Here is a 24,055-nt window from a genome sequence, read left to right as displayed (position 1 = left end):
TCTTTGCCCATTGCTGCCCTTTATCCAGAGTGCTGGTGCTTCTCCCAAACCCTCCCACAAGGACTTGCCTGTTCAGGTGGCTTGCTCTGGTTCTTCCTTACAGCACCTTGTGTGTCCTCCTGTTGCAGCATGGTTGTATTATCATCTACCTAATCATTTGCTTATCTGTCTCCACCACCAGCCTCCATGCTCTTGTGGGTCAGGCCCTCTGTCCCCAGAAGATAACAGATAAGAGTTTAGGCCTGATAAAACTTTAATGAAATGTGAGACCATGAATCATTTATTAGCCTCCTCCACACTACCACCACTCTCACCCCTGCAACAACTCAGAATAGCAGGTGCTTCTCAGAACCCTAGGCAAAAGATGACTACATCTTATTCTGAGGTGGGTTTAACTGGGTTGCAAGCTGAACATGAATATCTTGCTTGAGATGGAGCAACAGAAGCGTAGGGTTGGAGTGAGCAGAGTGAATGCGAGCTAGTGAGCTCCATGGGGAGAGACAGCTACCATGCTGCCTTCATGGGAGAGGAAAGCATGCATCCTCAGTGGACGTGGGATCACTAAGGATCTGAGAACCTGAATATTCAGAGCTTTCTGGATCCTCTGTTCTGACATTGAGCAACATTATAAAGTTGGTATTAGTGAAAGGAACCAAGTTAATTCTATCTCCCACCACCACTGCCATCGTTGCTAAGGAGACAGACTGAAGTGGTCACTGTTGATCTGGGGCCAAGCTGGGCAGCTCTGCTGTAATCCAGGGAAATACCATCATTTGTTTCCAGAAGCATTGTTCGGTAGGTCCCCAGCAGAACAGACTGGGATCTTCTTGGGTGGGATTAGCTCTGGGGCCTCTACCAGACAAACAGTGGCTTTTTTCCTTCCCAGGCAATCAGTTGCTTAATTCTGGTTGAGTGCTTGCTTTTTGCTGAACTGAGACTGAACTGGATCACTGGGTTCTAATCTGGCATCTCCTGTGTCCCATTGTCAGGGCAGATTTTCTGGCTGTGAGCTTTTCTAGGGTGCAGTTGGGAACAGACCTCCAGGTAAACATGATGGCCCAGGAGGGGACAGAAAGGAAGGGGGAGGGCTTATGGTCCAGTATGACCTTTGCTTTCTCCCACAGGTCACTGCTGAAACTCAGGAGAAGGAAAAAGTCATCACACATTTGCAAGAGAAGGTCGCATCCTTGGAGAAGAGACTGGAACAGAACTTATCAGGAGAAGAACACGTGCAGGAACTCCTGAGAGAGGTAATTTTCACCCCATGCCTGCAGGTAGATGTTGGAAAGGTGCTGTGGCTATGGTGAGTTCGGTGGACCCTAGAGTTTGCCACGCACAGTGGTGCACACTTCTAATACCAATGACTCAGGCTGCTGAGGCAGGAGGATTGCAAATTCAAGACCATTGTGGAAACTTAGCAAGACACTGTTTCAAAATAAAAAATTAGAAGGGCTGGGGATGTAGCTCAGTGGTAAAGTGCCCCTGGTTCAATCCCCAGCACCAAAAAAAAAAAAAAAAAAAAGTTCTAGAGTTTCAGAGCCAGAGGGTCAAAGGGTCAGCAAGCAGCTTGATGAGAAGAGAGCTCTCTTCAACTTTGTGGGGTTTTGTTTTTGTTTTGGAGATGGGGGTCTTGCATTGTTGCCTACGCTGACCCCAAACTTCTGTGGTCAAGCTATATTCCTGCCTTAGCCTCCTGAGTGTCTGGGCCTACAGGCATGCATCATGGCACTTCTTCTACTTTAGATTGTCCTGCTTTCATCAAAACAGCCTTGGGGCCAGATTTGGTAGTGCACACCTGTAACAGCCCAGCAACTCAGGAGACTGAGACAGATGGATTACAAGGTCAAGGCCAGCTGCAAATTAGCCAGACCCTAAATAAAAAAACAAAATGGCTGGGGTTGTAGCTTAGTGATAGAACACCCCTGGATTCAATCCCTAGAATCACAAAAAAACAAAACAAACAAAAACATAGTCTTCTGCCCCCTTGTGTGCTTCTTAGGAAAGAGAAGAGCTTTGTTCAGAGATACATGTGAGCAGATGGCCCCCTCCCTGGTCACCTAGTGATTTTTACCTCCACTTGAGCTGAGTTGTCTTCCTGCCCTGTTCCCTTCCCCACCCTGCTTCCTTCTCTGTTGGGCAAAGAAAATAATAGTTACCATCTTCCTTTGGCATGAGCAAAAATTACCTTGGGTAATGGACGTACCTCTGCTGAGGGGGCTGTTGAATAGATTGGCCTTTTGCCCAGTGATCGCAGATAAACTTTCTCCTCAGGTCTTAGGTCATTCTCTGCCTGTGTTCTGTCCCTGCTCCTTTTTGTATCCCAGTGATTGACCCCATCATGACAAAGTCAGGCCCTTAGGGTCAGCCTAGAATAGACCCTCATTTACTATCTCCAATTAAAACTGAATAACTCCATCTCTCCTGCCACTGTTGTACTTCAGGGCTTCCAGAATGCTAGCCTAGTGTGCATGACGTCTCCAGACTGGCTGTCCAGCATCAGCCTCTCCTTCACCCTCTGACACAGTCTTCTACCTTACTGCCAAACCGACCTTCCTAAACAGCACTTCTGACCATATCACTCCCTTAAACATCTTCCACAATTCCCTTAAACAGTCTACAGTGAGTATACTGGGGGTTCTGAATTTCTAGAATGAGATGTCTGTGTTCATATCTTGCTTCTTTTACTTCCTAGCATGTGACTTACAGCAAGTAATTTAATCTCTGTCTGTTTCCTTTTCTGTTAAAGTTATTATTGTACCAAACACGGAATTATTGTTAGGATTAGATAGGTGACAACATGTCAGGTGCTTAGACTGATGATTGGAACATAATAGGGTCTAGTACCATGTCCTCTATTAATATGATAAACATTTTTGTGTCTGGGTGCTGTGGTGCATGCCTATAGTCCAGCCTACTTGGGAAACTGAGGCAGGAGGATCATAAGCTCTAGGCCAAACTCAGCAGTCAAGCAAGGCCCTAAGTAACTTAGCAAGACCCTCTCTCAAAAGGTAAATTGGACTGGGGATGTGCCTCAGTGGTAAAGCATACTGGGTTCAATACCTAGTACAAAAAATAATTTTTCTGTAGTCGTCATTATTATAGAGTGCCTAGGGGTTACTTGAGAGTTTGCTTAAAGTGTGTGTCTCTGACCCTACCCTGAGAAATGCTCATTTCAGTAGGCCCGAAATAAGGCTTCAAGTTTAACTAACTACCCCTGGTAAATCTAATGCTAGGGTTTGGAAGGCCCTACTTTGAAAAATGTTGTGTACAGAATAAAGTTTCAACTTTTTTTTTCCAATACTGGAGATTAAACCCGTTGCACTTCACCACTGAGTTATATCCCCAGCCCTTTTTATTTTTTAAGTCAGGGTATCACTAAGTTGCTCAGCCTGGCCTCAAACTTGCTGTTTTCCGGCCTCATCCTCCTGAGTCTCTGGGATTATAGGCATGTGCCTCTGCACTTGGCTCAAACTTCTTTTTGCAGCATTAAAAGCCCTCTTGTTAACCAGCCCTTTGCCCAACTTTGTAGTCTCAATTCTTGACCTAAGCCCATCATCACTTGACTTGTGAGGAGTTGCAGTTCCTTGAACATAGCAAGCTCTTGTCTCTGTCAACACCCTCTGCCCTGGATGCTCCCTGCCCTGTCTGCCTTTCAGTTAGGAACTGCCACTTACCCTGCAGCCTTGTCTCCCCAGCCATGTACCCTCTGTGCAGACACTTACTGCATTCTGCTGTATAATTTTGTTATTGTTGTTAGTCATTTGCCCCAGCCTCAGGAACAAAGAACTGTGCCAAATTTATCTGTGGGTACTGTAAATGATATGTGAATTATACCTCAGTTTGCTGGGGTTTTCAGTGGGTATGTGTCCCTGTACCTGGCACAAAGCATGGTATGTTGTAGGCATCAGTAAATACTTACTCAGTGGAGAAATGACTATTTTCTTTTTCGTATTATTTTATTTTGAGACAGGGTCTTGCTAAGTTGCCCAGGCTAGCCTTAAATTTGTGATCCTTCTGCCTCAGCCTTCTAAGAAATGACTATTTTCTTTTACTTGTTTTTCAACTTACAGAAAATTGTTGCTGAACAGAATTTGGAGGATACCAGGCAGCAGCTTTTGGCAGCCAGAAGTAGTCAGGCCAAGGCCATTGACGTCCTAGAGACTCGGGTACTGATCTTACTCTCAGCGTGCCCTATGTTTGGGTGGAACCAACTGATTGATGTGGTGCGGCCAAGTATCCCCTGTTCAGCTCTACCATTTCAAGCGTTTACTTTTTGGGTCTTATACAGGGTTATTTTCTTTACTCTTGCCACATTACCATCATTGCTCCACACAAAATTTTCTCTTGGTTATTGATTGCTTTTTATTCCCATTGGCCTCCCTCCTATAGGAAACCACTTGAAACCACTTGAATGTGGTTAATTTAGACCCTTTTATTGTGCAGTTGCCCTAAATTGGGTAGCATTGTTACATGTGCATGTGCGGGTTTGTTTGTTTTGCTTATTGGTACTGGGATTGATCCAGGGGTACTTTACCACTGAGCTATATCCCCAGACCTTATAATTTTTTTTATTTTGAAACAGAGTCTTGCTAAGTTGCTGAAGCTGACCTCGAACTTGCAATCCTCCTCCTTCAGTCTCCTGAGTTGCTTGGATTATAGGTGTGCGCCACTGTGCCTGGCCATGTTTTTTTAATCTCTGTAAATGATACAACTATTGATTTGTCTTCTCCTTTACCTTCAACTGCTCTGTCTTCTGTCCATGCCTGCTGCTTGTTCTTACCTACTCTACTGTGTAGTTATCTGTTACCTGGTAGATATCCAGACTGCCTCACTCTTCTGGCTAGCACAGATTACACTGCAATGACTGACCTGTTCCATCTCCTTAAGGGTGATAGAAAATGTGACTAAGTAGGACAAGATTGTTCCCAAAGATCTGCACCTGGCTTTCCTTCTCCAACAAGCATGAGGTTTCTAATCTGCATTTCTGCCTTTTCCAGCATTGGCATTTCATAGCCTTGTAGTTTTTACCAGTTTATTTATTGTGAAGTGATTGCTTTATTTTCATTGCCAAGATTATTAATGAGTTTGACCATCACTATATGACTGCTAGTCTCTTGGGGTTTCTACTTTTGGTATTGTCAATTCATATTGTGTGCTTATTTTTCTTCAGGTATTTCAGTCTTTTATTTCATTGGAAGGATTCCATTGTACAGTCTAGTTCCTAATATTTTGTCATTTTCAGTTCTAAACTAATCTGTTAACTTTAGGCATGTGTCTTTTGTTGAACAGAAATTCTTAAGTTTGACACAGTTGGATTCATCAACTTTTTAATATAAGAGTATGAATCCATTTTTACTTAATTTTAATCAGTTTAGATCCTTGAGGGGTACAGTGTCACATGGATTTTGTGTCTAGTGGCCTTGGCAGGAAGGTTCCTTTAGAATTTGACCCAAACCATGCCACCATTTCCAAGGTCTGAAGTTCCCTTTCTCCAAATTACTCTGGTGTTGTTTGGTTTAATGCCAGGAGTCACTGTTCTGTTTTATGCTTTGTACACATAAGCACATCTCTTGTCCAAGTAGAATTCAGTTCCATCTCTGGCATAAACACCTTCAATTTTTTTTTTTTTTTTTTTTTTTTTTGGTGGTGCTGGAAATTGAACCCAGGGCCTTGTGAAAGCACTCTACCGAATGAGCTATATTCCCAGCCCAAACACCTTTAGTTTTAAGAAGAGCTGTGTGCTCCTTTTGATTCCAAAGACCCAGCTTATAGCTTCCAGACATATTTGGCTTCTAGAAGTCTTTTCCCAGCAGCCTCCACAGGCTTCAAGATGGCAGAAAGAGAAAGGCCTCATCAGTGTTTTTGCTATGTGCTTCAAAGTTCCATTAAGACATACATTCTTGCTGGGTATGGTGGTGCATGCCTGTAATGCTAGGAACTCAAAGTCTGAGGCAGGAGGATTGCAAGTTCAAGGCCAGCCTCAGCAACTTAGTGAGACTGTAAGCAACTTAGCATGACACTGTCTCAAAAAAGAAGAAAGGGTTCAGTGGTAAAGTGTCCCTGGGTTCAGTGCCCAGCGCTCCCCCAAAAAGTCCATTTTTGTTTCTAAGTCACAGAGATCATCAATATTTTTTCTATTCATTTTATAATTTTATTATTCATATAATAGATTTCTAATTCATGTACAAACCGTGTGTATGTATGATTTTAAGTAATAATCAGGCTTTACTTTTCTCCAGCTTTCTCAACATCATTTGCTGAACAATCTATTTTTTCCACACTGATCCTTATGCTAGACTTAGCACATACTAGGTTTCCATGTGCACATGGGTTTGCCTCTGCCTTCTCCAGTGTATTCCTTTGGTCAGACTGTCTGCTGTTATATAAACTCTGCAATGTGTTTATTTCTGTAGTATTGTCAGTACTAGATCTTGGTACCTGATATCTTCTTTGAAGGTTGGTTTAACTATTTGCATAAATTTGAAATTTTCAGTTTAAATTTCTCAAGTTTTGAGATCATAAAGTTTAATCTGGATTTTTAGTGGAGTTACATTAAATGTGTAGACTGGGAGAATTGTCATTTTTATAATATTAAGGAATTCCTTCTGAGAATGTATATAAATTCCATTTATTCATATTATTTTGCACTCTTGATTAAAATTTTACATTTTTCCCACTAGATGTCTTATTTTCTTGACTGAGTTATTAACTCTTAGAACCTTTATAGAGTTTGTATCCATACTATGAGGGTACCATTTCAATATATATTTTCTGAACCCAAGAATTGAAAAAGTTGGATTTTAATCCTGGCTCTACCACTACTAAAAGTTGTAATCATGGACAAGTAACATTACCATTGTCTAAGCATGGAAATAGTCACCCCCGTCTCATGGGATTATTTTAGTGAAATCTTCAGTGTGGATGTATGTGAAGAATCTGAGGCTGAAAACTGTCCCTCTCAGGGCCTGGGGATGTAGCTCATAGCATAGCATAGTACTGGCCTAGCACACATGAGGCCCTGGGCTTCATCCCCAGCACACACAAAAGAACAAAAAACTCAACTGCCAGGTGCCAGGGTGCACACCTGTAATCCTGGCTACTTGGAGGCTGAGGCAAGAGGGTCATAGGTTCAGCCTAGGCAACTTAGCAAGATCCCATCTCAAACAAAAAAGTCTAGAAGAGACAATGTTAAAATGCTAGTATTTTATAATGGTAAACTTTTGGATATCTCTTTTCTCGGTTTGCATTTTTTTGTTATGTACCTGTTTCATTAATTTTTTGTTTTGTTCTGTTTTGGTGCTGGGGATGGAACCCAGGGCCTTATGCCTGCTAAGCACATGCTGTACCACTGCCTAATTTCCCCAGCCTAATTTGAATTTTAAAACCGCGTGTTAAAACTGCTCAGCTTCCTGTGAACAGAAGGAATGCTTTTATTCTCCTTAGGTGAAGGAACTGGAACGGAGCCTTCAAGCCTCTGAGGAGCAGCTCAGGCAGAGCAGGGATGTCATGGCTGCACAGGATGCGCAGATCCAGGAACTCGTGAGTGCTTCTTGGGCACTAAGTCTTGGGCTTTCCCACTGATCCTGTGCAGATGCCCCAGACGCAGTGTCTGGATCTGACCTTGGACATAGTTATTGGGCTAGTCGTGAGCATGCAGGCAGAGCAGGTCAAGGACAGAGAAGCTGCCGGAGGATCCCAGTGACCTGAAGATGTGGGCTGACTGGGTGATTCCCACCAATAGCCAACCTTCAGGCCCTGCCCCACTCTGGAGAAGTTAGAGGCAGTAGCTCCTCAAGGAGTCCAATCTCACCTTGTCTTCAGAAGCGTGGAGAACTGGTCGAGGCTTGAGGGAGAAGGTGGGCAAGGAAGTATTGTCACAGCTGGGGCTAGGGTTGTGGCTCAGTGGTAGAGCGCTTGCCTAGTGTGTGTGAGGCCCTGGGTTTGAGCCTCAGCACCACACATAAATAGACAAAGTAGAGGTCCATCACCAACTAAAAAAAAAAAAGTTTAAAAAAAAAGTGGTCAGCAACCAGGTGCAGAGTCCCCTCCTGTCATCTCAGCAATTCAGGAAGCTAAGGTAGGAGGATCACAAGTTCAAGGCCAGCTTCAGCAGCTTAGCAAGACCCTGTCTCAAAATAAAAAGGGCTGGGGATGTAGCTCAGTGGTACACTGCTTGCCAAGCATTTTTGAAGCCCTGGGTTCAATCCTCAGTGCCACCAAAAAAAAAAAAAAATTAAATAAATAAAAAGCAGCCATAACTGATTTCATGATTGCCACATCCCAGTACTGTGCTGAGTACTTTGCACAGGATTTCACTTAGTCCTTGCAGTGTACCTAAGAGTCACACACTGTCATCTGCATTTTGTAGAGGCCAGTTCAGAAGGATTTGGCACTGACCAGGGGCTTACAGTGAGCAAGTGGCAAGACTCACATCTCTCTTATGCAAAGCCCTGTTCTTCACCACTATATTCTACTGCCACCCCAGAGAAAGCCTCAGCCTAGAGGGACACTGTGTAGTCATGAAGGAAGACTGCTTCAGGAGCTGGCTAATATCCAGAGCTTCCCCACACGCCATGAGGGTACAGCAGTGGCAGCAAACCCAGTACCAGGGGCTGAGGTGTGGCTCAGTGGGGTGCTTGCCTAGCATGTGTGAAACAAGAAAAACAAAAACAAGACCCACGCTAGGCCATCTCCCAGAACAGGACAGGTCTGGCGTCATAGGCACAGCTTGCAGGGGTTCCTCAGCAACACCTGGGTGGAGGCGGTTAGGAAGAGGAGCTGTTTGTGTTGGGTACTATCTTTGGGCCACCAAGACCCAGAATGAGGATATCCCCCAGAAGAAACATTTTTTCCTCTTAACTGAGGGACTCTGGTTCCCTGCAGGCGGCAGCAAACCGGGACAGCAGCCTCGCACAGCAGCAGGCGCTCGCCCTGCAGCAACAGTGCAGGGAGCGCACCCAAGGGCTGGAGGCCCAGGTGGCCGCCCTGGAGCAGGCTCAGGCTGCCGAGCAGACGGCGGCGGAGTGCAGGACGGTGAGTGGAGCCTGCCTGGAGCAGGAACTCTGCTGCTCTCAGATCCAAAGCGCCACATACAGCACCGGGACCTTTCCAACCAGCACCTGCTCGTGAGAACACGGGAAATGGCGGCTTTTTACAGAAATCCAAAATAGATGGCTTTTCTTTCTCCTTGGGTTCCAGAGGGACTTCCTGGTGCTTCCTGACCATTCCCCTCAGCCTCCTCATGTTCTTTCTGAAACTGATACTGTTTCCTCCAATGATGTCTCCCTTTCTCTGCTCCCTCTCCCTGCCCCACAGCTTTGAGAATCATGTTATTCCTTCTTGTGAGAACTTAATTTATTTATTTTTAATGTTTTCTTTATTGGTAGTGGGGATTGAACCCAGGGGTGCTTATCCACTGAGCCACATCCCCAGCCCTTTGTACATTTTTTTTTTTTTTTTTGAGACAGGGTCTTGCCAGATTGCTTAGGGCCTCACTAAGTTGCTGAGGCTGGCTTTGAACTTGCCATCCTCTTGCCTCAGCCTCCCAAACCACTGGGATTACAGGCGTGCACACCACATCCAGCTTATTTTTTTCTTTTTCTTTCTTTTTTTGTGGCACTGGGGATTATTTTTTTCTTTTTTCTTTTTTTTGCAGTGCTGGAGTGGAAACCCAGAGCCACATGCTAGGCAGGTGCTCTCCCACTGAGCCAAACCCCAGCCCCCAGAGTTTTTCCAGTGTTTCTCTTTCTTACTCCCACCCTATTGTCATCTCATATCCCTACAGTGACCAAAAGAAAGGGCATTTCAGAGGTGCTGATCTTTTGTTTTTATGTGTTCTTGATTTGCAGAGAGAGCTGGAACAAGAAAATGCAGCCCTTAAAGAAAGCAGAAATGAATTTGAACGTTCTTTACAACATCATCAGTTTGAGCTAAAGAAGCTGAAGGTATTTATCTAATTGAATTACAGTTTCACAAAAGTGTTTGTATCTTTTTTTACATGTGTATTTGGAGAGATCAGCCAAAATCCTATCCTTGATACTTACCTGGCAGGGGAGGTACTATGATCACAGAAGTTCTATACTTTCGGTGGAAACACGCGGCTAACTTTAGTTAGGCAGCTGCTAGAAAGCCTCGCCACCCTGAGTCCTCTCAGAGATCCAGGACTATATTAAGAATTATACCAGGTGTGGTAGCACACACCTTTAATCCCAGCAACTTGGGAGCCTGAGGCAGGAGAATCACAAGTTCAAGGCCATCCTTGGCAAGTCAGACCATCTTAAAATAAAATTCAAAAAGAGTTGTGTTCAATTCCCAATACCAGGAAAAAAAAGAAAAAAGAAAAAAATATGCTCATTTGGCAGTTAATGTCATTGAAGTTCCAAGTATAAGTAATTTGAACAAATTTCATAGTTAGGGATAGTGCTGATCTGACCTTTCACTCCATGAGGGTGGCCCAGTCCTTCCTCTGTGTCATTATAACAGGTGCCTGAATGTCATGCTGTCAGAGCACCTCTCGGACTTGTTTTTTCAGTAAGACAAGTAAAGCAAGGTCTTAAAAGTCCATGAAGACCTCCTTTGTATCAGGGACCTTGTGCAGAAATGAAGACACTGTCAACTGGACTGCTACCCTCTCCCTTCTGTGCACTGGTGCATGAATCAGGTCCTGCCTCCTTCATTCCCTTGACATCCCTGGTCTTATATGCTCCAGGCTTCCCCGGCTCTTCTCCCTGCACCTGTGGATGATGGGTCATTGGAATACTTGTCCAGCTTGGTGCATATCCGTTGGAAGGGATGTTCTCTGGGAATGTTCATAGCTGAGTGACCCGTAAGCTTTCAGTACTGGTATCTGACGGGTGGCCCAGACATTGTCAGCAGTTGTCAGCAGGCACCTTGGAGTCAGAGATTGTTTCATGCATTCCTTAACCAAACATTTGAGTGCCAGTAAGTGCCAGACACCATTTTAGGTGCAGAGATCTGGCAATGAACCAGGTCAGAACTTCTACATGGAACTTGTAACTAGAGACAATAAACCAACTGCAAATAGAGATCAGTTATGAAGAAAACAAGGCAGGGTGAGGGACAGACAGGAGGGAGGCAAGGCACTTTTCAGTATGCAGGTCAAAGAAGGCTTCTGAGACATTTGAGCCAAAGATCTGATTAGTGTGAAGAAGCCAGAAATGTGGATATTTGGAGAAGAAATGTTCCAGACAGAAGAAATAGCAAATACAGAGGCTCTGAGGCAGAAAGAAAACTTGGTCTTTTCCAAGAATAGTCCAGTGTGGCTGTAGCTGAGCCACTGGGGAGCACAGAGGCTGAGAGGGAGGAGGCCACAGGGATGAGAAAGTATAGCAGGCAGCCTCTGCATGTTTTAGGCAGAGAAGTGATGTAAGGGGTTTTGTTTCAAAATGAGTTCCCTTGCCCAGGTCGGCAGGGGTGCAGCATGGAAGGAAGCACAGGGAGAAGGGCTTTTCGGAGGCTTCCTAGCATTGCAACGGCTACACATTAGTGGTGGCTTTGGGAAGAAGTGTGCAGATTCAGGATGTATATTTGATATGGAGCTTTTATGACTTTCCGTGAAGGGATGAGAGGAAAGGGAATTGGAGGCTACTCCCAGGCTTGTTCTGTGTAGCTCAGGGTTTCTCAGCCTCAGCGCTATTGACTTACTGGACCGCATGATTGTGGTGGGGTCTGGGCTACAAATGTGCAGTGCATGCTGTTGAGGAGAGTCTTGGTCTCTACTTTGCCAAATGTCTCTTGGAGAGGCAGTATATACCTGGCCAAGAACCACTAGGAGTCTGGGAGATATCTGGTCGTCTTTTGGCTATCAAGTGTGGAAATACCAGCAGAGGTTCAAGAATGATACATAAAGTACAAAGTCATTACAGTGTTTCCCCCTTTGGTACCAGGGATTGAACCCAGGGTGCTTAACCACTGAGCCACATCCCCAGCCCTTTTTATGTTTTATTTAGAGACAAGGCCTAGTGAGTTGCTTAGGGCCTCGCTCAGTTGCTGAGACTGGCTTTGAACTCATGATGCTCCTGCCTCAACCTCCTGAGGCACTACAAGTGTGTGCACCACACCCAGTTACGCTTTTATTTTTTGATTAACAACCAAAGGACATGGAATGAGTATATAGAACAGGACCAAAGGAAATATAAAACAACATGAAGAGAAAGAACAGATTCACAGCAGCTCAGATATTATTGCGCTTATGATGGTTAAGAAGATAAGACAGAATTACAAATTTCAGCAGAGATTTGGAAACTAATAAAGTATATCAGTTTTGAAAAGGAATCAAATGAAATTTTAGAGCTGAAAAAGACATAACTGAAATGAATGCAGTAATTACAAAGGGCACAAGGGAGCTCTTACGGTGGTGGCTCTTTTGCTGTTCCTATGGTGGTGGCCCCACAACTCGTCCACTTGCACACCACGCAGTGCAAATTGTCCTTGGTCAGTTACCCTTCAGGAAAGCTGTTTAAAAAACTGAATGAGTCCAACAGCAGATTAGAACTAAAGAGAGAATTAGCAAAACGGAGTAGAGAGCAGAACAAGCTAGCCAGAGTGAGGCACACAAAAGAACTAGGAGACATACAGGACATGGACGTTTTATTGTGTGTCAGTGAAGAGCCAGGGACAGTCCCTGAAGAAATCCAAGCAGCCCAGATTTTAAATCCATACCCAGACATGGTTTGGGTCTAACAAAAACAAACAATTAGTCCCAAACAGACTTTCACTGAAGGAAATACAGAAGAGAATCTTTCAGGAGAAGGAAAATTCTAGATAGAAGTACAAAGGATGTAAAGAGGTAAGAGGGAATGAAGAAGAAACCTAAATGGACTTTTTTAAAAAAATGATGATTTTTTTTCATGGTCTTTAATCTCCATATTCTTGTGTGACATTGCAGCACAGGTACTCAACCTCACAGGGATGTAAGACCCCACTTGGAGGGTCCATTGTGCTTAAGGAATGCAATAATTATTTATCTTGATAAACATTTAATGTAAAATAAAATGTAAGACAAAAATACTTAAAGCAGGTAATATAAATGCAGTCAGTATTCTCAACTACTCACATCTTCTGGGAACAGCACAAAAATACCAAGTAGGACTGGATTTTGTGTGGGTGTGTGGCTCAGTAGTACTTAACACACAGAAGGCCCTGAGTTCTGCACTAACAAGAAAAAAGAAAGCCTAGACTTTGGCAAGACAGAGATACATGTTGTAATCTCTAGGCTAATCACTAAAAAAAGGAATAAGAGGGCACGTAGTGGACTGGGGATGTAGCTCAGTTGGTAGAGTGGTTGCCTTGCAAGCACAAGGCCCTGGGTTCAGTCCCCAGCACCACAAGAAAACAAAAAAGAAGAGATGCTCCTTTGGGGCTGGGGCTGTAGCTCAGCGGCAGAGCACTTGCCTAGCACATGTGAGGCACTGGGTTTGATCCTTAGTACCACATAAAAATGAATAAATAAAACGAAGGTATTGTGTCCATCTACAACTAAATTTTTTTTTTTAAAAGGGGCATGTAGCTTCCAGATTTATAAAAGAAAAAAAAAGAAATTTAAAAAAATTCAGAATAGAAAATGAAGAGTTAAAAATGAATATAGAACAGGAGACAAATAGTGCCTTCAGATAGTGATTTTAAACCCAAACATGTCAGTATTTAACCAGATGCCACAATTAAAAGACAAAGATTTTCAATTTTTAAGGTAACTATATGCTATTTATCAGAGTCATGTCTGAAATAGGGGAACAGAAGAATTGAAAATAAAAGGTTTGGGAAACTAGGCAAGTGGTACATCCGTAATCCCAGTGACTCAAGAGGCTAAGGCAAGAGGATCACAACTTTGGAAGCTGGACCTGCTACTTAGAAAGGCTCTCAGCAATTTAGCCTGATTCTGTCTCAAAATTAAAAAAAAAAAAAAAAGGCTGGGGGTGTTGGTCAGTAGTGAAGCATCCCTGGGTTCAGTCCCCAGTACCCACCCCCTCAAAAAATGAACAGAAATCCAAAAGTCAATAGACAAATCTGCCATCTTGGATATTTTAACAGATTTCTATAATTGACAGAACAAGTTGACAGAAGGTTTTAAGTATAGAGTTAAACAACATATGTAATTAAACAACTTGTCAATTAAAATCAGCATACTACAGTGACACAGCACAATTCTCAGTAGCTAAGGTATGGAACCAACCTAGATGCCCATCAACAGATGAATGGATAAAGAAAATGTGGTACATATTACAGTGGAATATTACTCAGCCATAAAGAAGAATAACTGTATGACATTTGCCAGAAAATGGATGGATATGGAGACTATCATGCTAAATGAAATAAGCCAACCCCCCAAAATGAATATTTTCTCTGATAAGTGTATGCTAAACCACAATAAAGGGGATGAAAGTTAAGTGGATTAGACAAAGGAGAATGAAGGGAAAGGAGAGGGGATAGGAAAGAGTGCAATGAATCTGACATAACTTTCCTAGGTACGTACAGTGAATCTCACCATGGTGTACATCCACAGGACGGGATCCTAATTAGAATAAGATAAATTCCATGATTATATGAATATATCAAAATAGATTCTACTGTCACATGTATCTAAAAAGAACCAATTTTAAAATGCACTTTCAAATCACCTACAGGGTGAAAGAAAAAAAATCATAATAAAAATTAAAAAAGTCTTAAATTCGAGATCATGTGAATACTATGTATCAGAACTAAGAGTATAAAGCAATATGTAGAAGGAAATATAGTCTGACTTGCATCATTCAGGAAGAAAGACTGAGAATTGAGCCACATTTCCATTCTAAGAAGTCACTTAAAGTTGGTTGTGCACACCTGTGATCCCAGGTACTTGGGAGACTGAAGCAGAAAGATCAGAAATATGAGGCCAGCCTTAACAACTTACTAAGACCCTGTCTCAAAATAATAAAAACGGTTGGAGAGCTGGAGGTACAGGTCAGCATAAGAGCATCTGCCTAGCAAGCATGATACCCTGGGATCAGTCTCCCTCACTATCAAAAAATAATTAATTAAAAATAAATAATTTTTAAAGGGCTGTGGGTATAGCTCAGTGGTAGAGCACATGTGCTAGGTTCAGTCCCCAGTATTACACACACACAAAAAAAGATATTTAAAAAACGAAATTCAAAGAAGGGAGAAATGATAAATATAAGGGCACAGATTAATGAAGTAAAGGAGAAGTGAGACCCTCTTGTAATAAAGAGCAACGGATCTTGAAGCTGATTTTTTTTTTTTTTTTTTTTTTTTTGTACTGGGGATTGAACCCAGGGAGTGCTTAACCACTGAGCCGCATCCCCAGCCCTTTTTAATATTTTTTTTAGAGACAGAGTCTTACAGAGTTGCTTAGGGCCTTGCTAAGTTGCTGAGGCTGGCTTTGAACTCCCAACCTTCCTGTGTCAGCCTCCAGAGCCTCTGGGATTACAGGCATGTGCCACTGTGCCTGGCAAAGTTGATTTCTTGGAAGACTTAGTAAAATTTTTTAGTAAAATCTCATCTCTGGATGAGACTGATCAAGAAAAAAAAAAAAGGCAGTGGCACAAGTAGCCCATGTCAGTTATGAAAAAGAAGACATTACTACACATCCTGAGACCAGAAAGATAAGACATAACCCTTCATGCCAATACATTTTAAAATCTATTTTAAATGGTAACATTCTAGAAAAATATAACTTGTTAAAACTGACCGTGATAGAGTAATGGTCCCCAAGGATATCTACATCCCATTCTCTAGCACCTTTGAAAGTTGCCTTATATAGCAGAGTAACTCTGTGGATGTGATTGAGGATCTTGACAGGAGTTTATCCTGGATTATCTGTTTGGGCCCTGAATAATTACAAGTGCCCTTATAGGGGCAAGACAGGCAGAATTTAGACAGAAGGCAGAAGGCAATGGAAGCAAATAGAGGTTTGAAGATGGGAAAATGGGCCACAGACCAAAGAATGCAGTTCTAGCCACTGGAAGATTCAAGGAAATGAAACTTCCCAGGGTCTCCTTAGGAGCACAGCTCTACTGACACTTTGATTTAGTCTCACAGGGCTCCATTCAGATTTCTGACCACCAAAACTGTAAAATGATAAACTTTGTCACCTTTAAGCCATCAAGTTTGTGGTAATTCATTTCAGCAGCTACAGGCAACTAATACCCTGACACTAGAAGAACTGGAAATTCTGACCCACAGTGTCTCTCATGGCCCAGTTAGAAGACAGGAGTGAGATGTGAAGTTTTTAACCCAGTCAGTGCTGAAAGAGTTCAAGGATGTCACAGAGGTGGCAACTGCAGAAATCACCTTCCAACCCCAGGACTAAGGGAACTTTAGTGACGTGAAGACTTTGGAATTATTAATTTAGAACTAAGAGGCAGAGCCCCACCCATCTGACACTCAGAGCTCGGAGGGGGTATGGTGCAGGTGGTGCTGTGTGTGCTGGGGTGAGGCCCTGAAGGGGTTCAGCTGCAAGTATTGGGAAAACTGCTGCTGCTTTGGGAGAAATCACTGCTGTCTGGGTGAGGAATTGTTGCAGGGCTAACCCTCAGCCCAGCAGCTGCAAGAAGGAGCAAGTTTTATCCCGGGACCTTTTGCCCTCCATTCTCCCGGGTGCTCCCCCTGTTGGCAGAGATATATGGAGTCAGCTGGACCTGCAAGGCGGTTCGCAGAGCCCCAGGCCCAGCATCCCAGGGAGAAGATAAAAGGGCGGGTGTGTGCTGAGAGGCATCACTGGAACACCAGCTCCCGTGGGCTGTTTAAACATGCTACTAATTCGCGAATGTTGGGGGAACTTTCTGGGTATTTGGCTTTTAGTCAAATAATGCTCTGAATTATTTCAGTCCTTTGATATTTATTTTTTAATTTTTTTGGTGCTGGGGATTGAACCCAGGGCCTTGTGCTTGAGAGACAGGCACTCTACCAACTGAGCTATCTCCCCAGCCCTTGATATTTATTGACTTGTTTTTTGTTGTTGTTTTGGTACCAAGGATTAACTTCAGAGATGTTTAACCACTGAGCTGCATCCCCAGCCCTTTTTATATTTTATTTGGAGACAGGGTCTTGCTGAGTTGCTCAGAGCCTCGCTGAGTTGCTAAGGCTGTCTTTGAACTTGTGATCTTCCCTCCTCAGTCTCTGGAGTGGCTGGAATTACAAATTTGTGCCACTATGCCTGGCTTCTGACTTGTTTTATAACCCAGTTTATGGTCCATTGTAGTAAATATTTCATCATGTTTAAAGTATATATTCTACTGCCTTATGTATTCTGTGGATGCTAATTAGGTCAAGTTCATTGATAATATTACTCGAGTCTCTGTAGTTCCTCGTTTGTTTTCGCCTACTCGCTCCATGTGAAGAGAGCATACTAAATCTTAACTGTGCTGTGGATTTTGCTTTCTCCCTTTAGTTCTGTCAGTCTTTGCTGCTTCTGGTACTGGGGACTGACCAGGTGCACTTTACCACAGAGAGAGAGAGAAGGAGTGAGAAGGGGGGAGTTTTTTGCTTTGTTTTGTTTTTGTTGTTTGTTTTTGAGACAATCACACTCAATTTCCAGGCTGGCCTCGAACTTGTGATCCTCCTCCCGTAGTCTCCTGAGTCACTTGTAAGTGGGCACCACCATGCCCAGCAGCTTCGTGCATTTTAAAGCACTGCATTTTGTGTACATATATTTAGAATGATTTTAATTTTTCAGATCAGATGTTTCCTGAGCCCCCACCAAACTCACCCCAGAGGCAGAGGCTCCCACATGTGGGGTGCCTCATGGCTCCTGCATAATGCCTACCATGCTTCCTGCTGCCGTGAACCAGAGCTGCAGATACCAACCTTGAACCCCACAGTCTAGGGCCTTATGTGGCTCTGCAACACCAGCACAGACTTCAGAGCCATATGTACCCAGCTTTATATGCCAGCCTAGTCCCTCACTAGCTGACTCTTGAGGAAATCCATTTTCCCTTTTTTAAATCGACAATGGTAACCCCTGGCCTCAAAAGGATTCCTAAGGCCCCAGCGTGGCCATGGATAAAAAGTGCCAAGGGCAGCGCCCTGGCTGAGTGTCTGCTTCCTGCCCTGGCTTGACCTTCCCGTCTTCTCACACATGCCTCTGCTCTGCCCTCCTCGACATCCGCAGTCAACATTGTCTCTTCTAACCTTCCTCAGGAAAGGCTCCTGAGCAGGCACAGCATCTTCCCTTCCAGGACCTTCTTACCCTCTCCACCAAGCTGAACCCTCTTGCTCCTTCCCCTGTATCAACAGGGCCACTCCCTAGACCCATGCTTAGAAGTGGGAGGGAGTGGAAGGACCCTGAGAAAGGGTGTCGTCCCAGCTTCAGTCTCCAGGTCTTGACTGACAGCTCCAGGGTGGGGCCAGCGTGTCAGTGGCTGAGGCTGACACAGGGAGGTTTCTTAGGAGGAGTAGCTCACAGAACCAGAAAGACCCGTCAGACTGGAACTGGGGTCCGCGGGCTCCTTTGGGCTCCTTTCTCTTGCTGCCATCGTTCAAGCTTTTTTTTCCATCATGTAGGCGCAATCTGCAAGTGGGGTGGACACTGCCCAGCAGCTCCAAGCTTGGAACATTCCAGCTGAGCACCCACAGTGGCAGGAGGGCTTCTCCCACTCAGCTTCAGCGTATAAAGAAGAGTCTCAATAGGAGAAGAGACTCTGATCATTCATCTTGGGTGACAGAGTCACAGATGTTTATTTGGTGAAGGGACCAAGATATTGTGATTGGCCAGGCCTGAATCACGTGCCAGAAAATTAACTATCATTATGGATAGCCCTATCAGAGTCACGTGGAATTTCAGGGTGGAAATGGGGAAAGGGTCAGGGGGCTCTGGGGAGACAAACGGCAGACCAGCTCATGTTCTCTCCACATCATCTCTCTGACCAGTGGTCAGGCCCCGAGAAGTCGTGTTTTGCAGCTGAGGGCTGATCGGCAAACACAGGCCTCAATCTCAGGGAGAAGATGGATGAGTTTATCTCAGGGATGATCCTGGAGTATTTTGGGAAAGACTGAGGAGACAGCAGGGGCTCTGGGTGTCTGGGTGGGAGGGTCTGGCATCCAGAGCCTGCCCTCTAGGACCATGGGCAAATCATAACCTCTCAGCCTGCATTTTCTCTCTTATAGAATAGGGTCATTTTGATGAGTCAGTGACATTTTGCCTTATTAAAACAGTAACTGCTTGTTATGGTTTCTATAACCAGATTGGTCCAGTGCATTCGCATGTGCTGTGTTGATTTTATTAGACCACCTCAAGTTGGGCCTAGTCTTGTCCTGGGGACTGGCTGGTGCGCTTGTGGATGGCCAGCCCTCAGAAGAGTGCCCGTGTCCAGGAGTTACTGGATTATCTACCAAGACACTCATCAGCAAGGCGCAGGGAGCAGGAATAATGTTAGTCTAGTCCTTCAAAACAGAGCTCCCTCTGTTGTGAAGCATGCAGCTAAGGAAATGCAAACTCAGTTTTAGGGCTCAGTCTCCTGTGTGTTTCTGAATTGTAGGATGAGTGGAGCCAAAGAGAAATCGTGAGTGTGGCCATGGCTCAAGCCCTGGAGGAAGTGCGGAAGCAAAGGGAAGAGCTCCAGCAACAGGTGGGTCCTGTCTGACATCTGGCTTTGGGCCCAAGTGGCGATGCCCTCCCCTGTGCCCCACTGTCCTGGGTGGGTGTGGACACCAGTCTCAGGGACTGCAGTTGGCTGTGGGAGGCCCTGTGGTCTCTAAGAAGCTGGGAGATCTTGTTACAAAGAAACTCTTATGCTATAGGTCGCCCGTTTCTGATTTTGGTGGTCAGCTTTTAATTGTCTCAGCATTACCTGAAGGAAAGTCCTCAGACAGGGTCTTACTGGACTCTTAATTCTATGAGGTGGCCCTTCACTGCCCATGTCCACTGAAGACTCTGTACGAGTGAGCTGAGCTTTCTGCAGAAGTGTGGGAAAGCCAGCCTTTGGAGACACAGCCTCTGGCCCCATCCCTGCTTGTTTACCAGCTTGAAGCATTCAGCGAGTCTGACAGAACCGAGTCTGAGTCTCCTCTGAAAAGGATTTTAGGATAATCGCACCTTCTAGACACTGAATGAAGTTCACATCGTACATCAAATGCCCACCCACTACTGTAAGGGAAATCAGGGTCATGACCGCATGTTGGAGAGCTGGTTGGGACAACTGCATCTCTGGTTGTCCCGCTGTGGGCCAAGAGATCACCCTAGAGCAGGGCTCCTGCCCAGAAGAATGTGTTTGCACGTGTCTACAGGAGCAGAATTTCCTTGGGATGGTTCTAGGTGGTGGACTTGGGGGTCCTGTGGGTACTGCCGTCAATCCCTCTCACATGTTTCCCCCCTCCAAGGCTACTGAGCTGACAGCCTCGGTAGACAAGAAGGAGCAGAGTTTGCGAGAAAAGGCTGAAGAACTTCTCCAGAAGGAGCAGGAGATTCTCCAGCTAGAGAAAGGTGAGGAGTGGATTCCTGCCTGCTCCCGGTGTCCCTGCCCCAAGCTGGCCCCGTCACACAGCAGGGAGGGCCTGGGCTCATGCTGCATGCTCCCTCTGCCACCCTAGGTCATGCCTCTGCCATGCTGCAGATGCACCAGCTGCAGAGTGAGCTGGAGGCCCTGAGGAGCCAGAGAGCAAAGGAAGTTCTGGTGGCCACAGTGCAGGAGCTGCCAAGGCTGCAGGGCCAAGAGCCATGTGTAAGTCACAGCTGTGTGCTGCAGCAAGACATGGGGCACTTGTTCTGTGCTGTGGTGCCCCGCAAGCCATCATGTGTGGCACCTGTGGGTGTGCAGGTCCCTCTGAAAGGCACTGGATGGGTTTGTGTTGAACGCTGGCTCCTGGCAGCTCGGGAGGCCACACCTGTGGAATGAACGGCCCCCTCCCCACACCTCTGCAGCTTGACTTCAGCATTACCTGTCCTGCTCTCAACTTGCTACCACCAACCACCCACAGGTAACCTCAGAAGCCATGCAGGACCCTGTGTGCCAGCTTCCAGCTGCAGAAGGAACACCAAATGGAGAGGTTGGGGCCATGGATCTAGGGCAGCTCCAGAAGGAAAAGCAGGACTTGGAGCAGCAGCTTACAGAGAAAAATAAGGTGAGGTGGCGCTTTGCCTCTGTGTTTCTGTCCTGCCCTCATCCTGAGTTCCGTCTGTTCTCAAGGGTTTTGCCAGGGCGCCAGCTCCTCTCAGGAGATTTTACCTGGCTCTCAGAAGGTCTTTCCCCTGCTTGTCCTCTTCTCACTCCCGCCCATCTTCCTTCCACTTCCCCCAGGCCCCTTGAGCGTCAGAGCCTGAGTAGCAGTCAGCCCAGCTGTCCTGCTGGCTCCCAGCTGGGCCATGTGGACAGTCTGCACTTCCTCTCTACAGCTGGAAACAGCACTGATCCTGGCCTCTGAGGAGTTGAGGTGGATAAGAGGAAGTGTTTGCTCACAGTCCTGCAAAACTGGTATTTGGTGGAAGCTCAATAAATGTCCTGATTCCACCCCACCCCACCCTGCATCTGCACCTGTGAATTCAGGATCTCATTTCATCCTGACGTTTAAAGTGTCCTATAAACTTAGTGTACTAGCAGGATGTTGCTCTGGCCTGAAATTCTGCCCCTAAATTTTGTGAGGGCAGGGCCTATATTATCAAGGGGAAAGGTGTTCATTCCACCCATCAATCTCTTCATGTGAAATATAAAATGTGTGAAACAGTAGTGCACGCCTGTAATCCCAGCACCTCAGGAGGCTGAGACAGGAGGATCGCAGGTTCGAGGTCAACTTTGGCAACTTAGCATGACCCTGTCTCAAAATAAAAAATAAAACAGACTGGGGATGTGGCTCAGTGGTAGAGCACCTCTGGGTTCCATCCCCAGTGCAAATAAAAAAGAGAGAGAAAAAGTACAAAACAATGTGTGGGTCAGTGAACTAACACACAGCAAACACACAGACACTCCGAACACAATCAGGACATTGCCAGCATCCCAGAAGCCAAGCCTCCCTCCGGCCCCACACGGTCCCCTGGCACCACTATCCTGACTCCTATGGAAGTGGTCGCCCTGTTCTCTCTGGTTCTACTGCCTCAGCTCACGTTCCTGGCGTAGAGTTTAGTTTTGCACCTGATGAACTGAATTCAGCTTCACCTCTACCTTCTCTTCAACCTCCAGTCCTGCCTCGCCTGCATGGCGGCCAGCCCCCCCTGTATCCCACTCCTCTCACCTCCTCACCGCACCGTCCAGCTGCTGTTCTCGCCTCTCTTGCGCCGTCATCGCTTTTTCTTCCAGTGCCTCTGTCCACTGACACACACAGTGACTAGACTGTCACGTGCTCTGACTCCCAACCCCTCCCAGTACCGCCAGACCTCTCCGCCTCCTCCAGCACACTTGCCACCTGCTTTTCCACTCCGTTCTCAGCCATTCCAGTCAGGCCTTCCCCGCCCTGCACAGCGGAAGAGCTCTTGCCAAGCTCATCAGCGACATCCATGTTGCTGAATCCAGAAGTCAGTTCCTAATTTTTCTTCTAAGTGATAGCCCAGGCAGACATTTCTGCCTGGAAGCTCACCTCTGATGGCCACCCTTCTCAGCTCGAGGGGTCATGTCCTCCCCACTCCCAGCCTCTCTGCACTGCACTCTCCCTCTCCCTTGGGGATGTCACATTCCTCAGCCACATCCCTGCCTTCATAAGACAGCCCCATGGATGTGTCTGCTGTTTCCCCACGAGTGTTTAAAAGGCATCTAAAACTGAAAACAAACCCATCTAAATCCAGAAGCAAACCTGAGCTTCCCCATGCTCCACAGCTTGTCCCGCCATCTTTCCCATCCCAGTAAATGGCAAAGCCCTGGGAGTCACCCTGATCCCTGGTTCTCTATCACCGACATCTGAACAGTAGCAAACCTTGACCCTCCTTTCACAGTGTACCGAAAGAAACTTCTTCTCATCACTGGCACCACTGTCCCCTACTCCAGGTTGCCACAGTCTCTTCTCTGGAAGGTGGTGCTGGATTTCTAAGTGCTTTTGCAGTGGCCACAAAGCCCTATGTGATCTTGCCCGCTTTCTTTGCCTCCTCCTGCCCCATTGCCTCCTCTCAGCCTTGCCTTTCTATGGATATGTCAAGCACCCTCTCACCTCAGGGCCTTTGTGCTTCCGGAGCCTCTGCCTATGAGATTCTTGCCCTGATTATCCTCACTTCGTTTATGGTGTCACTTGATCAACAAGGCTTGCCACCCTGACAGATCTCACCATGAGAATGCCCTAACCCCTTACCTTGTTGCTTCTCTCTCTGTCTTTTATTACCTTCTGATAAACACTACTTACTGACTCTCTTCCCTCTGAGGGTAGAATTTTTTTGGAGGGGAGGGGTGCTGTGGGTGAACCCAGGGTCTTGAACACGCTAGGCAAGCATTCTACCACTGATCCACATCCCCAGTCCTTGTCTTTTTTATTACTTTTCTCTCTAGCCCCATGACAGAATCTGGCACATAGCAGGGACTCAGTAATTATTAGGTGAATTCGTGAATGAGCAGGAAACCAAGTAACATAAGATAAAATATCAAATGTATTCTGTGGGGGACTGTCCAGCCTCGTGGTCAATCAAAAGAATATAAATCAAAACTACATGGTGCCATTTTATATATCCAGGTGTGTTGCACGTGGTTTAAAATGCATGACAGTCCAGGAGCTAGAGGCATTGCCACGAGTCTCCAGAATCTCAATCCCAGGAGAACCCATGGGAACACCTCTTGAAGAAACAAAGCTTATTCCAGCCTTGTTTAAACATGGGAACCCAGGGGCTGGGGTTAGAGTTTAATGGCAAAGCCCTTGCCAAGCACATGCAAGGTCCGGAGTTCAGTCCCCAGCAACATACATACACACACACACACACACACAATACACACACACACAATAATAGTAAAATAAAACTAGAAACCCAGCCACATAGTAAGATATGGGTCATCCCCTAGAGTTATTGTCCCATTAAAAGCTACCACTGGGAAAAGTAGAAAGCTGTGAAAACTGATAACTGAAAGTATTCAAAATTCTAGTGACTCAATGCAAGATTCGGAGACATGAATTAGAAATACAGAAGAGGGAGCTG

At 45.5% G+C, this 24,055-nt stretch overlaps 1 protein-coding gene across 6 annotated transcripts in view; it reads left to right on the top strand.

Annotated features, from left to right (window-relative positions):
• GOLGA1 (golgin A1) overlaps positions 1-24,055 on the top strand; it is a 51,004-nt gene that overhangs the window by 21,184 nt on the left and 5,765 nt on the right. For 3 of the 6 annotated variants that reach the window (XM_079113781.1, XM_079113779.1, XM_079113780.1), the window contains exons 11-19: positions 1,125-1,250; positions 4,071-4,166; positions 7,444-7,539; positions 8,884-9,033; positions 9,849-9,944; positions 19,494-19,583; positions 20,335-20,437; positions 20,545-20,675; positions 20,932-21,075. In XM_079113781.1, the coding sequence (XP_078969907.1) occupies positions 1,125-1,250; positions 4,071-4,166; positions 7,444-7,539; positions 8,884-9,033; positions 9,849-9,944; positions 19,494-19,583; positions 20,335-20,437; positions 20,545-20,675; positions 20,932-21,075 (1,032 nt within the window). Of the gene's footprint in view, positions 1-1,124; positions 1,251-4,070; positions 4,167-7,443; positions 7,540-8,883; positions 9,034-9,848; positions 9,945-19,493; positions 19,584-20,334; positions 20,438-20,544; positions 20,676-20,931; positions 21,076-21,251; positions 23,843-24,055 lie in introns of those variants that run through there. The other 3 variants (XM_079113784.1, XM_079113782.1, XM_079113783.1) reach the window with 3 other exon arrangements.

The sequence above is a fragment of the Sciurus vulgaris genome (genome assembly GCF_902686455.1).
Source record: "Sciurus vulgaris genome assembly, chromosome: 15".
In the NCBI taxonomy this organism is placed as follows: domain Eukaryota; kingdom Metazoa; phylum Chordata; class Mammalia; order Rodentia; family Sciuridae; genus Sciurus; species Sciurus vulgaris.
Note: the sequence above shows the minus strand (reverse complement) of the source record. Positions and strands in the feature narration are given on the sequence as shown.